This window comes from Azolla caroliniana, unplaced genomic scaffold, assembly GCF_043228905.1.
Source record: "Azolla caroliniana isolate FFs.n. ecotype wild unplaced genomic scaffold, voAzoCaro1.0.p SCAF_17, whole genome shotgun sequence".
Taxonomy (NCBI): Eukaryota; Viridiplantae; Streptophyta; class Polypodiopsida; order Salviniales; family Salviniaceae; genus Azolla; species Azolla caroliniana.
Genome location: NW_028230452.1, coordinates 17,439,905 through 17,458,058, shown reverse-complemented (window position 1 = coordinate 17,458,058; position 18,154 = coordinate 17,439,905). Strand labels below are relative to the sequence as shown.

Genomic DNA, 18,154 nt, shown 5'->3' with positions numbered 1-18,154 from the left:
TAGGATTTTCACAGTATTAAGCTAGAAAGGGGCCACTTTGTAGGTCGAAAAATGCTAGATTAAGAAAGAAAAACCCAATATAAATAGGGTTACAAAATGTTCATAGTGAATAGGTATAGTGGTGGTAACGAGAAGTGATACAATGGATGATTGGCAAATAACCATTAATTAATAAGTTTAAATGGAAATGAAAGTTTGGGAGCCAAATGAGTTTCTAATGAAGGTGTGAGTCAAGTGGGCCGCCAAGACTGTGACAACCTCCAATAGCTTCAATGCCTCAAATCGGAGTAGTATACTCAGGCCACTTCGTCCTCCTTTTCAATGATCGGCGTGCGAGTTTGTCGAACCCCTTCTTTAAATCCACCGACGTGTAACGGTGCTCACTAGCGAATTAGTCTGAAGGTATGCTTGAGAACATGAAGAACAAGAATTAAGAACCCTAAGTACTTCCTCTAGTCTTGCAACATCTTTGAGGGTTTATGTTGCCATAAGATCTTTGTTATTGTGGGGGAGACAATAAGGGTTTCTTGTATTGGCGTTTAATTCAACGCTACTTTTACAAGGAAAGAGAGATACTTATATTAGAAAAAACTTACACTACTTTTATGGGAACCCCATACTAGGAGTAGCTTATAGGCCCATCTTTGAGAAATGGAATGGGATTTCATAAAAAAAACACTTACATCCTTCAACCATATACCATATTGAGATTGACGCTACATTGCATGTTTCATTAAGCCCAAAATGAATGGCAATTTCATCATCCACTCTAATTGCAAACATAGCCTTCAATTTTAAAAAGAAAAACAACACTTCTTATTTGCATTAATAAGTCATGGTGATAACAGTGAGTTTGAAGGATGTTCATTTTGATGCAGCTCTATTATGTTGAGAGTGGCTTTTAAATGTTCTATCTATTGGTGGCTTTGTTGCTTGCAATTTACAGCTTGCCACAATGGTGCATATATTGCTTATTGTAGTGTTCAAGAAAATGCACACGTGATAGATAGCAAGTTAAGGGAGCATGACAGTGAGATCACAAATGTTTGCACTTCGAAAGACCCATCCTTTCACACGTCAAATCGAGTCAACAATTGGTAGGAGAAACTCCTTTCAAGTTCAACTAAACATCAAGTTTTTCCTGGTCAAGCTATATTGAAGTACACACATACGCACATATAGTGATGACAGACAAATCCATACTGACATATGGCATTGTGGAGGTGATGTTTTCTAGTACTATAGAGTTGTCTTTTGTCGATGGCTTGCTAATCCAACCAACCAACCAACCAACCAATTGATCAATTGTCTAACAATCAATGAAATAATTGGTTGACTTGGTATGATAGAGTTGTCTATGTGGGTGACTTGCCAACAAGACCAACAGATTGATTGAACTAGTATTACATAATTGTCTAAATGGGTGGCCCTCCAACCAATTGATGGATCAATCGATTGACCAACTAATCGATCGATCGATCAATCGACTTCTTGGTCAATTGATCCATCGACCGATCGGTTGACTGATTGGTCAATTGATCGATCAATCGATCGACCGACTTCTTGGTCAATTGATCCATCGATCAACCAACTGACTGGTCAACTGATCGATCGATCGACTGACTTCTTGGTCAATTGATCCATCGACCGATCGGCTGACTGATTGGTCAATTGATCGATCGACAGATAGGCTGAGTGTCGGGTTAATTGATCGATCGACTAACTGATTGGTCAATTGATCGACCGATCGACTAACAAAAGCATTGAAATAGAATACTGAGAAAAGGAAGGGCTATTTTTGCAATTAGTGCAAAGTTTTTGGGTCACAAGGGGTTTCAGTTGGGCGTTTTCATGGCTTTCCTCTGTTCCTCCTCTTCATCCATCTCTTGCTCCCCTCCTCCTTCTCTTCTGCGCCAGGCATGGATGCAGAAGCAGATGCAGAAGCATCAACGACACTGTGGCTTGTGAGGGTACATTATTCTGCTTCCTTATTCATCTTAATCCGAACCTTTTCCTTTTGATGAAATCTTGTGTAGAATAGGCTTCTCTCTTCTTCTTCTTGTTTTTTTTGTTTATTTGTTCTCTTCTTCTGCACACCCATTTCAAGTTCTGAGTCTGACGTAATTTTCTATTACCACCCCTTCCACCCTGACACTCCAGAAGGGCCCGTGTATACAGTAGACCATCATTTCTTTCATGGAAAAGAAACATGGTGACGTTGCTGGAGGAGTTGCTAAACAACAGCATCATGTAAGTGGATTCAAGAATCATTTCTTTCCCGACTAAATTCAAGAAACGATGCATCTGATGTGGATGCAGTTGGCATTCATGAATGCATGATGAGTATATAATGAATGTATCATGGATATGATCCGCATGCATCATGTGTGTACCATGGGTTAAATTATGGATATAACATTAGTACATAGTGGACATATGTAGAATGTATCCTGAATGTAATAGAAACAGCAACATCTGGTTAACCGAAAACAATTTTCTCCGAATTATTCAAACAAACATGAGTGCCTCAAAAATTTGTCTCTGTAATTGCATCCTAAAATTATGATGACACTAGTCATCTGTATATTATGAAATGCATTGTAGATAGCCTCATGCTGAAATCGATCTGTGATTTCACAGGGGGCCAATTCACATGATGGAGTACAAGCTTCTGAACTCAGAGATAGCTCAAAGAAACCCAAAGATGAAGCTATTTCTGCCTCTCATGCAACCAGGGATACTTCTACAAGGCATGGAAAACATAAACATGATGATGAACATGGAAGTGCTTCTGCTAAAACCAAAGAGACATCTATGACAAGGCAAGAAAATTGTATTCATGAGGAGGAAAAGACAGGCTCATCTTACGAAAGCAGTGTGACATCGAAAAGGCATGAAAACCATTCACATGACGTTGAACAAGTAGGTTCTCCTCGTGAAAGAAACGATTCATCAAGAAGCCCTGAAAAGCATGGACACAATGGTAAACATGGTGGAAATCTCTCTACCCTTGACAATGAATCTGACTTAAAGAGGGCTCTCTCAGATGAAAATTCCTCCAGAGAAAGAATTCTGCAATTAAGCTATAGAAGTGGCAGCCCAGATATTGATGCTCCGACACAACGTATGCGTGCATCTAGTAACACAAAATATGCAAGGGATGGTTCTAAAGCAACCTCAACTAGAGATATATGTCAAAGCTCTACAGATGGGAGTCTCGAAACTCCTTTGTCGTCGTGGGCATTTTGTGTTACAGCTTCAATTGCACCCTCTAAGTTTGACCATATGGCTACATTGAAGGCCACATACAATAACTTCAAAGAAAGCAAAGATGGAAAGGAAGGAGTCTCTTTATCTCTGGTAGGCCTTTTGGAGTTCTATTCTTTATGATTTAGGACCATATTTTATGATCACATACTGACTAGGAATATTTAAGCCAGCAGTAATGAGGTTTGAGAAAAAAACCCAAAGTACTTGACAAATTTAAAATGTATTGACATACCTATTCAACTCAGAAAATCCCTACCTAAAATGGTTGGTTTAACATTATGGCGTGCAATCATAATTCAATGCTCACATGATGAATGATCATTAATGACATCTGCAGCAATGCAGTGGATGTCTGTACTGATCTGTAGCTACTTTAGCAACATGCCTTTTATGATTGTGTTTAATAGTTTAGGTTGGTTATCAGCTTATGATTTGATATAGTTTGGATTCTAGTGCTTCTAGTTGTGGAAGATGGGGATGAGAAAACTCCTCTTTTAGAGTGCAAGGCTAATATTATCGAGTTTTCATCCAGCAATATTCACTTTTCGAAAAAACCTCCAGAAAACTTGACAGAACCGAAATGCATTAGGGATACTTACTTATATTAGAAAAACCAGTCCTATAAACTGTTTGTTTAATGTCATGGCTTGTTAGCATGTTTCAATGCGTACAAGGTGAATGATCGTCAATGATATCTGCAAAAATGCAGTCCATCCTCTTTGGCTATAGTTACACATATTTATGATTATGCACAATAGCCTAGGCTGGATATGAACTTATGATGTGATGTGGTTTTGATTTTAGTGCTGTGGAACACTGGGATGAACCTTTGAAGGGATGTGACTTGTGATCAATCGTAACTGTTTGTCTTGTCAAATATCCTGCATGCTTCTTCCAGGGATTAGGTCTTGATTGCTCATGTTTGTTTTCTTGGATTGAGAGGCTATGAACCCCAAGCTTAAATGTTTGACCATGGCTTTGAGGACATATGATGGACTATTGTTTCCCATCCATATGAAATTTTCTACCATGAAGTGATTGATGTAATTATCCACCTACTGATCAAGGTTGCTGCACAGGTAGTTTTCTTATCATGCTTTCCATATTCTGTCTATGGTAGTGTAATTTAGGGTAGGGATATATATATATATTTATTCAATTTATGAGGGATCTAGCATTTGATCAAATGGAGTTTAGAGTGACATAACTGGACCATATACTGACACGATGCAAATTTCCCTTTAACTGGGATATCTTTTGATCACATTGAACTCTTTATTTAGTGAAGACTGTAGTTTGCGAACTCTACTGAAATTCTTTCTGGAAGCCAGAATCCATAAAATACCAATTATCTTGGTACACTATACAGACACCCTAAATGGAGAATGTTATTTTCCTTGCAAGTAGATGGATGTAATGTGGGAGGCCTGGTAACAAGTATGATTAGTGCCTCAGCAACAAATAATAAGACTATCTCATCAGGGTTGGAGAAGTGATTGGTGAAGCGAATGCCATTTATGATCATCTAGTGATGCAATGATAAGGATGTAGTTATTTTCCTTTGAAATCCATGTGACCTGCAATAGAAGAAGTATTGGTACACATAAGTACGCATCATGTTTCTCAGTTTATAATGTTTCATGAATTGCAATTATGATGCACAAAAATGCATTTGTTCATAGAATTCTGAGAAGGGATCAATGAAGCCATTGCCATTTATGACCTTATAATGATGATGCAAGGAGGAGGATGTAGACTGAAGCGGATATAGTAGTAAAAGATATTGTTAAACATGAGTGATTCTCAATGTAAGGTGTTTTATGAATCACAATCATTATGTGAAATAAACTTGTACACATTTTCCTTGAGTGGTAAGGAACTTAAATGTGTGCTACATTCAGATTTTTATGAAACCAGCCTTACTGAAAATTTGAGTAATTTTGTCTTTTCCTTAGCTTGAAGCGTAACTATGTAAAAATTGCTAAGCTATTCACATAACTAGGTAAAAGTGTGATTATAATATTAGTAACACCTCTTCATGAAAAAATAAAGAAACCTAATACATGTCAGCAATAAATGGTTTGTGATGGAAAGCTTCCAGAGATTCTGGAGTCAGCCAGGTTTATGGTTCCCCCACCTCGTGATCTTGTTGAATTATTACAAAGGATAGATGTAGATTATAAACCAGGAGATATAGTGAGATGGCATTTACTTCACGATCTTGGTATGCAAATTGAACGAAAAGAAGCAAGATATCCCCCCGTTTTTAATCCAAGGTACCTCTAGGAGCATAGTTTCCTTACAGAAGCAATTTACATCCATGAAACTCAAAATTTTGTGTAGAATACATGCTGAAATGTGAACTAGCGATATGCTTTGTGCTATATTATGCTGAGATATTTGGGCTCTTTCTTACATTAGCTGTTTTTAATAGGTAATAAATAACAGCTCATTCTGTATTCAAACAATTTGCTACTTTTTAATAATGGGAGATTGTTTTCTAGGTTTTCTCCTGCTAGATGTGCCGAGGCAAGGGCAAAGAGCATTTCACCTAACACAGGGAAGGGATATCAAAGAAGCCCAACCCGAAGAACACACCCAGAAGATGTTTATCCAGAGTTGGAGCCACAGGTAGGTAAACTATCCAAAGTATTTGGGGGATCATTGATGCTAGAGCTGTTATAATTGTAATGCTTAATTCATTGTTTCTGGACGCTAATTAAAATACCTTTTGAGAGATAATTTGCCGAATTTATCATGAGATCAGGTACATGACACATGGATGTCTTAAGTCAATCATATATGGAAGTTCTCAATTATATCATGCGTAGATGATAGAACATTTATAGAGTTTCCATTAGCTGTAGTTTGTCAGAAGACCTATTGGCAGTTCTTGGTAATTGATAAAAAGTTATGCTTCTTGAGATGAATCATTGTGTATGTATTTGTCTTTTAAATTATTATTTTTCATCTTTGACATCATTCTGTTTCTTTCTCATTCATTCACTCACTCTCTTGTACACATATACCTGAAATGTGTAAGCCTAGAGTATTCTGGTTCTTACAAGATACTGTCAAAAGAATTTGAAACCCAGCCGCTGTTGTGATACTTAATATAGTTTTTTGTTTACAACTTATTTAAAGTGTGCCATTGACATGCCTACAATGTGAGGTGTTTTTTTAGCAGTACGACAAATAAGCAATGACAGCAGGCCTTTTGATGGCCCAAACTTGAGCCGGAGATATGCAACCTATTTTTGGGCCTATATAACAAAAGATCATGGAAGATATTTAATGAATTGTAGTTTGATTGATCCATGCATCTGAGTGTAACTTGTACTATCATTAAATATGAGAAGATAACAAAACTGAGTGCAATATCTAGTTTTCTATTGTTCTTCAGTACACAATAGTGTATTGTCTGAGTTAGTCCTTAGACTTTAGTGTTGTCTATGAAAAGTTGGTCATTTTGGATTTGTGTTTGGCGTCGTGAGCACAATAACATTTGTCTTCATCTCCAACGTGTAACACTCATCATGAAACCATTAAAAACATTAGCAAACTTGTTTATGATATTATTAGGGGATTATATTCTGTCTTGTGTGACGAGACATCCACCTCTTACATTTTTATGAATCACTGAATATTCTGGTCCTATGAATCCATTTATGTACATGCATGTTTGCATGATTCTATATGCTAACCTTTGTAGAAACTTGCCTTTTCTGAAATAGATTCCCATTTGTCTGTCTTTTCATCATCTGACATGCATCCAATTTAAGATTTATTTAGAGGTTTCATCATCTTTTCCTAATCAATAAAATAATTCATGTAAGACATCATATTTTATGATTATACGGTTACATTATCTACGATGGAATTTTAGTAGTGCAAATTGGGAAATTTTTGTCAACTGACAGGTTGGTAATGCTGACTTTAATTCATCTATAACACAGGTTTATGAAATGATGAAGGAGATCGACAATCATCGACGAACATCTGCAAAGAAAGGCAACTATCTGGCTGCAGATGCGGCAGCACAACGTCTTCTTGAGTTGAAGGTATGCGTTTGTTGCACACCCGTAACGATTAGAGTATATATGTACACATTCACTTGCATTTCCTTCAATATCAAATGATCAAGAATTTGATAGGAAGTGTCAATCACCCCTGCCCCCACATAAAGGGTTTAGAAATGGTTATTGCAGAGGGGATTATTCTCCATTTTTCTTCATAATAATGCATGATTTCATGGGTTTCAGCTGTTTGAAGCTAACAAGAGAAGGGCAACCATGATGGAAAGACATGCTCAAGAACGGGAGCAAGCAGAAAAAGCATACAAAGAAGAACTCCAAGAAAGGACTAAGGTAATGGCATTTGTATGAATTTATCGGCTCTCTGATTATGTCAAATAGAAGACTTAAAATTTACGGATCATGATTTTGCATTAGTAGGCATTTGTTGAACTAAACTTTTCATAAGTTTATATAAACTGTTATCATTTGGGCAGTTCTGATTACTTTTCGCTTATCTTGTATCCATGTGTTAATGGTTCCATATATACATAGTAATGCCCCTCCAAATAGGCTTGAAGCGGAATATGTGCCCGTCCCCTTTGTTATGTTGTTTGGTATTTGAAGCGGAATATATAATGGGCAGTGTAGTGTCCCTTAGTTAGAGTTTAGCCTCCAAAGCATGGGTAACAAGATCAGAACCAGAATTGTTCATGGGGGAGGAAAATGTACAATATACATGCTCCTACACATACCTAGGGGCAACATTTATAGGGCCTAGGTTCTAGTTACAAGAGGCTGCTTGTGCCCGACTTTCTTGTGGATATGCAACCCCTGGTGGTCTCTAGACAATGTGCACATTTGCAGTTCCAAGAGCCACAAACTAAATTGTGGCTATTTGACACACTTGTGACACTAACTCATCTCTATGGAGTAGAAACATGGGGACCGAGCTTAACAAGGCAAATTACTGGAAAGATTTAGAGAGACCTTTTGTGTCAATGATTGCCCACATGATTAGGAGTAAAGCATCAGTGCCCCATGATATAATCGAGCAGAGATGGGAGCAGCCCTTATAATCACCGAGGCATTATTCCGATCAGTGATGTGTATCCAACGTCTTTGGGTGCTCCCTAAAGGAAGGTACTCACGGTTGGCACTTATGTCATCAAGACAACTTGGTAACATTTATTTTGGTTTGTAATCTCTTGTTTGATCTTATAGGCCATGTTGGCCTCTGGAAAGTCATTAACATCTCTCTCTCTCTGTGTGGAAAGTGTCACATACAAGATGATTTGTTGATTTGGTCTCATAGGTCGAAATTGGCCTCATATGATAAAAATAAAAATTCTAATTTGATTTCTCTCCTTTCTCTACATCCATATACCCTCCTACTTCTTGAGACGGAACCACTTCCCATTGATATGTAGCCATGGAATGGGTTGTTGAATACATGCTTAAGGTTCAAAAAAGTTCCTCACATTGACTTCCTAGCATTGCTTAGGATGCAAGCAAAAGGCCGAAAAGAGACTTAAAAGCAAAATGTTGTGTTCCAGTTGGATGCAAGATATAGAAAACTGGTTTGGAAGATAGAATGCAACACACTCCGTTACTCTCCATATAAAGCTCATGATTAAAATCGGCAATGGTTCAGTTCGAGAGTGTCCAAACCGAACCGTTAAATATTTTTGAAACTTGAACCGAACCAAACCGAACCACGAAAACGTTAAACCATTAAGCCGCTAAAACCACGGTTTCGTGGTTCAGTTCCAGTTTTCAACTTAGGTCAAAATTCAAATTTTAAATTTTAAAATTTTAATTTTTTGAAATTTTAAAGATTTTTCCTAAAATGTGAGAATTAGGCTTTAAAATGAAAAAGTTGTTTAAAAAAAATTTAAAAAATTTAAAACCATGAAACCGTTTTAACCAAACCGAACTGAACTGTTTGCACCCACTAAACCAAACCGAAACCAAACCGTTTTTAAAACTTGAATTGAATCAGACCGAACCATTTAAACCATTTAGTTGCGGTTTCACGGTTCGGTTCAGTTCAAACCGAACCATTGCCGATTGTTATGCATGATCTATAACTAGATTGTGATAAGTTAATGTAGAATATCATTATTAAAATTTCTTTGTTGTAATGTTCTTGTGTACTTACTAGAATATGAGGTAATTGGCATGCAGTTATGGGATGAGCGATTAAAGAGTTTTCAAAAGGAGATTGTGGACCAAGCTCAACGTGTAAAGCAGAAGCACATTACAGAACTTCAACATTTGAAGGAAAGTTGGGCTTCGAAAACTCGTGTAAAGGCACAGTGGTCTACCGAACTTTTAATACAAAGACGGATACAGGTAGCTTGGTCTCATTTTTGTATAGGAAAGGAAATGATGTTTATCTATGGAAAGATCTGCATAAAGAACAAAAATATTTAATTAAGCATTGAAAAGAAAGAAGAAATGTTTTTCAATAGGATCATTAAGTCAAATTTGTAAAAACTTTCTACCTCTATAAGCACCCTTGATGAACCTTTAAAAAATGACATAAAAATCCATAGATTTGTTCAGTGGGTATGATCAGATTATAGGTTTTAACAATCTGCATAAAAGTGTAAAAGTAATAGAAAAGAGTCAACCAAAGATTTAGAATTTTTTCATGGTTATTTCAGAAAGGTAATATTGATACTCAATAGTTAGCGCAACCTAGCCATATTTATTTGAACTTTGTGTTTCTTTTGTTTTGGCAGGCATGCCTTGGGAAACAGGGTAAATATTTGGAAGCCCAAGAAATAAAACTGAATGCTGATAGAATGGAACAAGCTGAGCTGCAGGCAGCAGTAGCATCGTATAATGCAGAATTTGTCAGCAAAGACCATGCCATGCGTTTAAAGCATCAAAATGAGATGAACAATTTTCTGCAGAAGACAGCAAGATCCCGTGATGACATTGCAAAAAGTAGGAAAATGGATCTCCACAGCATTCACCAGGCATGCCTTTTATCTTTTTCCTGGTAATAATACATTATATTATGAAATGGGCAATCTCATTGTGGGGCAAGAACACACCAAAATTAACTACTAGGAAATGAAAAACACTTCAAAATACAGCCAAGTTTTTCTTTATATCCTCAAATGCTCCTAAGTTTTCATCCTCTCCATATTCCCTTCTACCCCGAACTCATCATTTGTATGTGCTATTTGAGAAGTTTAGGGGTTGATGAAGGGCATTAGGTGATACAAAATAAGTAAGGTTCACTCGAAAAATAAAGAAATGTGGGGCATGTGGGAGTTTTCCCTAATATAAATGTAACACTCATTATATGATTGATGACTCACAGAGGCACAAAAATGTGATACGAGAGCTTGCAGCTATTCAAAAACAGGAAGTGTTTCGATTTGATCAGTTGATGCAAAAGAAGGTTCATAATCCTCACAGAAGCATTTCCTCAAAAAGTCGACGCATTCCACGGTCATCAAGCTCGTTAAGATATCGAGTGACATATCCTGATTATAGTACGGATGATGCTATTTACTCTGGGGGTGAGGACTAGATTTTTATGATCTCTTGTATCATTCAATGATGACATGGACATACTTGTTCCATGTATCATGCAATAGGGTCAATCTGGTGATTGTCTTTATTTTTATCAGCATTTCTAAGGGTGGCACAATTTTGTAATGATTCTAGCCTCACAAAGTGATTCAGTTGAGGGTGAGCTGTAATCTGGGGGGAGATGCATGCATATAACAGTTTTCCTATATTTTAAGTAAATCTGTAAATCCAGGCTAACAATAAAAAAATGAGTGGCCCAAAACACTCATCTCCCTGTCCTCTGCGAAATCTGTATCCTTTAATATGCCTGAAGAGCATAGTTTGTTTGAAATATTCACTACTAAAAGCCATTATTTTATTTGTCAAAATTCTCATTCTTCAGAGATGGTTTTCTGCTGCCACACAATCAGGACATTGAAAAAGAGAATTAGAGAGAATATCCACTAGTGCACACAGTCTCGAGTATTTTCTAGATTACCAGAACCCCCAAGTTTTCAGAAATTCAAGAATAACCCATGCGTAGTCTACATTTTATGTTGAGGGAAATGTACTAGTAACCTTTGAAAGGCTAAGCACATCTCCAAAAACCAAGGGCTTCAGAGAAGATGGTTGAAATTGACGGAGAACAGAAAAATGCAGATGGGTAATGAGAATATTGAAAATGAAATCAGACACGGCCACTCATCACCTGAAATAATTTGTACATGAATTATGAAAGACAGAAGAATGTTCTGAACACGATGTGTGGTTATCACTGCAGCATTATTCCTAAGCACCACCCAATATTTAAGCCACCTAACACCCACCACCACCAATTAGTATATGCAATGAACTAAGCATGCCTACTCTGTTGATTGACATTAGATCATACTTGCAAATGAAACCATTAGTTTATGAGTTCTGGGGTGCAAGACGGTTCCATAAATGATTTATTACTGTTCAAAGAATGTTCACATACTGCAAATTTAGCCCATCCTATCCAAATAAATTTTTGACACTGTTGCGGTTCCATAAATGATTTATTACTGCTCAAAGGATGTTCACATACTGCAAATTTAGCTCATCCTATCCAAATGAACTTTTGACACTGTTGCGGTTCCATAAATGATTTATTACTGCTCAAAGGATGTTCACATACTGCAAATTTAGCCCATCCTATCCAAATAAACTTTTGACACTGTTGCGTAAGCAGAACATATTTAACCAAAATAAAGCTATTAAATAAACGCAAGAAAAAAAAAGTGAGAAACAAAGACACCAGAAATTTAACAATGTTCAACTAATTTTGCCTACGTCCTCAGACATTACCAAGATTAATATTTCTCTCAGAAATATTATAAAAGAAGAAGAAACAAGACCAAACTATTATCTATAGATGAGTTTGGAATGAGATTCATAAACCTAAGGGAGGGGAGTTCAATTTATAATAGAAGACTCCCACCCTTTCTTCCCAACCTTTTAATGTGGGATATGGGAAAAGGGAGCCACCATCCACAGACACCTTATTTAATATCCCCTTTCAAAGATTGTGTGTGCATATGCGTGTGTAATATCTTAACCTGTACAAGTTAACATCTTGCATAATACCTCCTTTCAAAGTTAGTGCGCATATATATGTATATATACCACTCAATTTGGTAGCTTCCTATATCGTCACTCTCTTGTAGTTCAATTACTCGTCATTTGGAGATTACTTGTGTATGCATTGTAACAAAGATAACATACTAAACACAACAGATTTTAGTTTTTTATTAAGGGGTAATCAACTGAATTAATTATGTCAAGACATGGTTTTATCAAAAGCTTTCTCAATTGTTGTATTTTCCCAGTGTTAAGTTTCTGTAATCAACTGACTTAATTACGTCATGACATGGTTTTATCAAAAGCTTTCTCAATTGTTGTATTTTCCCAGTGTTTAGTTTCTGTATCAAAGGTATTAGATTTCAGTTTTGTACCAACGGGGTATCAGCCAAGTTAGTTATGCTAAGACATTGTGTTTTATTTAAAGCTGCTCTCTTGGTATTTCCCTAGTGTTCAAGTTTGTATGAATGATGTTGCCACTAAACAAATCAGATTTTAACTTTATGTCAAGGGGTAATCAATGGAATTATTTATGCCAAGACAAATAGTTTTATCGAAAGCTTCTCTCCCAATTGTGGAATTTCCCCACCGCTTACACATACTTAACACAGACCGCCACATCACAAGATTTGGACGTGATGGCATTCTCTCAATAATCTCGACTGCAACATCTAATTGGCCAGAGTGGCAAAGTGAATCAACCATCCCAGTAACATGTTTGACAGTTGGGTCAATTCCGTAACTTTGGCTCATCGACTCTAAATAACTCTGGTACTTATCAAAGAGACCCATGTGGCGGCATGCATTGAGAATAACAAGGAGTGTGACTTCATCTGGCTTAAAACCTTGCTGTAGCATTGTATCAAAAGATTGGAAAACAGTCTCACTATCTCCCAACTCCACATATCCTGTCATTAATGCATTCCAAGAAACTACATCACGAACATTAAGGCTTTCAAACATTTTTCGTGCTTCAAGAATCAAACCACATTTGGCATACATATTCACCAGAGTATTGCACACTGACAAATTTTGTCGGGAAAAGCCTTTCCTTTCTATCTCAGCATGTAATTCTAGCCCCTTCTCTTTTGCTCCAACATCACCGCAAGCTTTTAATGTGCAAACAAACGTAATGAGATCTGGGGGGACACCATCAGTTTGCATTTCTGAGAAACACTTCAATGCTTCAACACCATTTTCATGTTCAGTGTAAGCAGAGATTAACACGGTCCATGAAACAACATCGTGAGTGGGAAGGTGATTAAAAACCTCTTGTGCATCTTCAAGTGCACCGCAACTGGTGTACATTTCAATTAAAGAGTTTCCAATAAGATCTCCTGCCATTAAGGTTTCACCTTCAATCTCGGCGTGTAATACCCGACCACTGCCCATGTCTTGTACAATCTGACATGCTTTCAAACCATGAACAAACGTTTTAGCATTCGGAAAGATGTCCTCAAGCCACATTGTCCCTATGCATCGCAACACTTCCTGAGCATCGCCGTGCTCTGCAAACCCTGCAATTAACGCATTCCACGATGCCGGATTTCTTACTGAAAGTTTGCTGAATACTTGCTGTGCCATGGCAAGCCTACCACATTTGGCATACATATCAACCAAAGAAACAAGGATCTGATCTTGCAAGCCCATTCTTTCAATTTCAGCATGTATTTCAAGGCCTCTGAACTTGGCTCCTATACTTCCACAAGCTCTTAAACAGTAAATAAATGTTGAAGCATCAGGTGAAACACCATGTTGTCGCATCTTTTCAAAACACTTCAGTGCTTCATCATCATGGCCACACTCGACACATGCTGCAATAAGTGCAGTCCATGAGATGACATTTCGGACTAGAAGCTTGTCAAACACTTCATATGCCTCTACAAGACAGGCACATTTAGCATACATATCTATCAAACCATTGCCAATCACAAGATTTTTTTCTAAAAGCCCCTTGCTTGTGATTTGAGAATGTATTTCTTGACCTTGTCCTATAGCTCGTAGATTACCACATGCTTTTAAGCTACAAATAAATGTGACAGAATTAGGGGAAATGCCATGAAGTTGCATCTCTTGGAAACATTTCAGTGCATCCTCACAATGCTCGTGTTCAGAATACCCTGCAATTAACGCTGTCCATGAGACAACACTCAATTCAGGGAGTTTATTAAATACTTGCTTTGCCTTCGCGAGCAAACCACATTTCGCATACATATCAACTAAGCTATTGCCAATAAAAATGTCTTTTTCCAATAACCCTTCCTTCTCTATTTCATCATGAATTTCTTTGGCACTTTCTGTGAATCCTATGTTAACACAAACTTTCAAGATGCTAGTATATGTGATGGCATTTGGGGTAATGCCACCGAGTTGCATCTTCCTAAGACATGCAAGTGCTTCTTCAGCATGTCCGAATTCAGCATATGCTGTAATTAGTGCATTCCATGATACAATGTCTTTGAATCGAAACTTGTCAAAGATTTTCTGTGCAATGTAGACTAAACCACATTGGCCATAAAAATCAACTAGCATGTTGCTGATTCCACTATTTTCCATATACCCCTTCTTCATGATCTCCGCGTGTATTTCTCTACCTTTGTCTAAGTATCCTATATCAGAACAAGCTTTTAGGCTGGAAACTATTGTGTAAGAATCTGGTGGAACTCCTAAAAGTACCATTCGATCATAATATTCAAGAGCTTTTTCACCATCCCCTTGTTCAGCATATCCTCCAATCAAGGCGTTCCATGAGGCGATACCTTGGAAAGGAAGCTTCTCAAAGATATCCTGTGCTTCCACAACCAAACCACATTTCGCATAGATATCCACCAATGTGCTTGCTGCAACAACTTCCTGGTCCAGTCCCTTTTCCACCATCTCACTATGACAAATTTCAATCTTCTTTTGATCTCCTAGGCAGCCACACGCTTTCAAACTGAAGACTAATGTAACAATGTCTGGAGTGATATCATCATGTTGCATCTGCTCCAAACATTGTAGTGCTCTATTCCCATCCCCATATTCTATATATCCTGCCACAAGTGTTGTCCATATAACTACATCTCGAACACGTGTCCTTTCAAAGACTTTCTGTGCTTCTATGAGGGATTTGCATTTAATATATGTACCAAGCAATGTGTTAAGAATAACAATGTCCTTGTCCAAAATACCCAACCATGCAATCTTTGCATGAATTCTTTGAATTGTGTTAATGTTTCTCATGTGGCAACATGCTTGTAAGCTACCACAAAAAGTGGCACTATTTGGAAGAACACCCTCAAATTGCATCTGCTCAAAACAATTAAGTGCTTGATCTCCAAGGCCACACTCAGCATATCCTGAGATCAAAGTAGTCCATGAAACAACTTCAGGAACCTGAATCTTGTAAAGCAAGTCCTGTGCATTTGTGAAGTACCCATTTTTCGCATACATGTCAATCAATGCATTGCAAAGGAAAATGTCTCTTTCCAAACCTTTTTCTCCAAGGCTAACATGAATTTCTTCTCCTTTCCTTACAGCTCCTACACTAGCACAAGCTTTAAAACTGCAAGCAAAGGTGAAGACATCTGGAAAGATACCCTCCATTTGCATTTGTTCAAAACACTTGAGTGCTTCTTCACCAAGACCATTATCAGTGTATCCAGATATAAGTGTGGTCCATGACACAACATTATGGACCGAAAGGCTGTCAAACAATATGCATGCTTTAGAAAGTAATCCACATTTGATGTACATATCAATCAAGGTGTTCCAAACTGCCAGATCTCTTCCATACAAAATACTCCCTTCAACCTCAGCATGTATTGCTTCACCTTTGTCCACCGCTCCAATGCTGACACATGCTTTCAAAATGCAAAGAATCGTAACTGAATTTGGAGACATAGCTTCAACTCGCATGCGTTTAAAGTAGTTGAGTGCCTCTTCCCCATGGCCATGTTCAGAATATCCTGAAATCAATGAAGTCCAAGACACCACGTCCCGAACAAGCAGTGTATCAAACACTTGTTGTGCTTTCTCAAGAGACCCACACTTTGCATACATATCAATCAATGAATTCCCAATAAAAATATCGCTTTTCAGCAATCCTAATACGTCCACCTTATCGTGTATTTCAAGACCTCTCTTTAAATCCTGGCATTTTCCACAAGCTTGAAGCAATGCCACATATGTATGTCCGCTAATAGACACAGACACATCCTTCTGCTGTTCTCCATAGAGTGCAAAAGCTTTCTCTGTATTTCCACTTTTGATATAGCTTGTAATAAGAGAATCCCATGAAAGCTCGGATTGATACAACAATCGATTCGAAGATGTAGTAAGCATCATTTATGAATCCCACATCCACAAATATCTGGAGAACAAAAATACACAAAGAGACATGTGAAACTGCCCCTGTTTCTACAGTATGGGCACACAAATGTTGCACATTGTGAAGTGTTATCTTTAAGCTTTTTCCGTGTTTATTGCACCTTAGGCAAGATGACTGAAATGCCAGCAGAGAAAAGGTGGGGGAACATTACATCACATGACTTTCAAAACAAGACAAAAAACAGAATACATCTTGGTTCCTTGCTTTGCTTGATGTAAAATAGGGTATTCTCAGATGTGTGGTAAGATTTTCTGTCTCCCACAGCCATGGGGGATGATTTCCAAGTATTCTTCTGGATCCCACAATCTTTCCCGGAGGAACTTCATCTAGGCTTTTCATGATCTCCATCATTTCATTCACAACCATTGCAGTGATGCTCTGTTTCCAGACCAGGGTATCAATGAAGGCAATAGAAACAGAGGAGTATATTATTACATCATTTCTACGCCCACATTTCAGCGTCTAACAATACATTTGTGTTACGCCAAAGATGTCGGTCGTAAATCACCATTGTATCTCACGGTATATATCATATGTTACGCACACTATTAGTTAGTAGAGAGCAGCAATATCATATGTGCCAAATTTGGTGGTTGCAGAATTGGTCTATACATAGATTTGAATGCAAGAATAGCTTAACTTCCAGAGTTAATGATTCTTGATGTCCATACTGATGTTAATTTGTTTGATCGACCTTCAGTTCAAAGCAGAAGATTTTGCTGATGGAAACTTCAGAAAAAAAATCATATTGAGCCTTTCAAAATTCCAACATACATTTTCATTTTTATCATTGTGTTGTGATGACAATGTAGTTTTTGGTTTGTCTCACTAACTTTCCCTTTATGATTGCAATTAACTTGGAATTGTGGGTGTGATTGTTGTTTATCCACCAGTACGCATGTTTATATCTGAATATTAACCTTATGTACACATGAACCTTATCAATCACCCTCTCGTTATGCCCTCTTGGATAACTTTAAAGGGCATTAAAACCGTAGGTATGACAAATATGATACCATACTATAGATCTTCAATCATTTGGAAGATTTTATTTTAAATGTTGAAACAGGTACTTCAACTACTTGTGCATCTCATGGACTTCATGTAGAATTGGCTTGTTTCAATCCTAGGGGATATCAAACTTCAAGGATTTAAGTCTTGCTTTGATTTTTTAATCTATTGTGTATATGGACTAGACTAGTTGGTATTTTCTCATGAATATGTCAAAGCATTCGAGAACTTAAAAGTTTGTAATCCTTACAATCATATGGGTAGCTTCAACATTGTTGCATTTTCAATGCATCAAGTAATTCAAAACAAGTATTGCTTTAATCATCAAAGATCTTCTACTACACATGAGATAGTCTAT

At 37.4% G+C, this 18,154-nt stretch overlaps 2 protein-coding genes across 2 annotated transcripts; one reads left to right on the top strand and one right to left on the bottom strand.

Annotated features, from left to right (window-relative positions):
* Nucleotides 1–2,064: 2,064 nt before the first annotated feature.
* Nucleotides 2,065–11,203, top strand: LOC147853352 (uncharacterized). The gene is made up of 9 exons (XM_087332991.1): nucleotides 2,065–2,250; nucleotides 2,641–3,360; nucleotides 5,365–5,546; nucleotides 5,790–5,901; nucleotides 7,227–7,331; nucleotides 7,533–7,637; nucleotides 9,471–9,638; nucleotides 10,031–10,270; nucleotides 10,621–11,203. The coding sequence occupies exons 1-9, from the start codon at nucleotides 2,197–2,199 to the stop codon at nucleotides 10,831–10,833; spliced, it is 1,899 nt and encodes a 632-aa protein (XP_087189117.1). The 5' UTR covers nucleotides 2,065–2,196; the 3' UTR covers nucleotides 10,834–11,203.
* A 1,512-nt stretch (nucleotides 11,204–12,715) lies between these two features.
* LOC147853351 (pentatricopeptide repeat-containing protein At3g03580-like) lies at nucleotides 12,716–17,520 on the bottom strand. Its single transcript, XM_087332986.1, has one exon. The coding sequence runs from the start codon at nucleotides 16,740–16,742 to the stop codon at nucleotides 12,918–12,920; it is 3,825 nt and encodes a 1,274-aa protein (XP_087189112.1). The 5' UTR covers nucleotides 16,743–17,520; the 3' UTR covers nucleotides 12,716–12,917.
* Nucleotides 17,521–18,154: the final 634 nt, after the last annotated feature.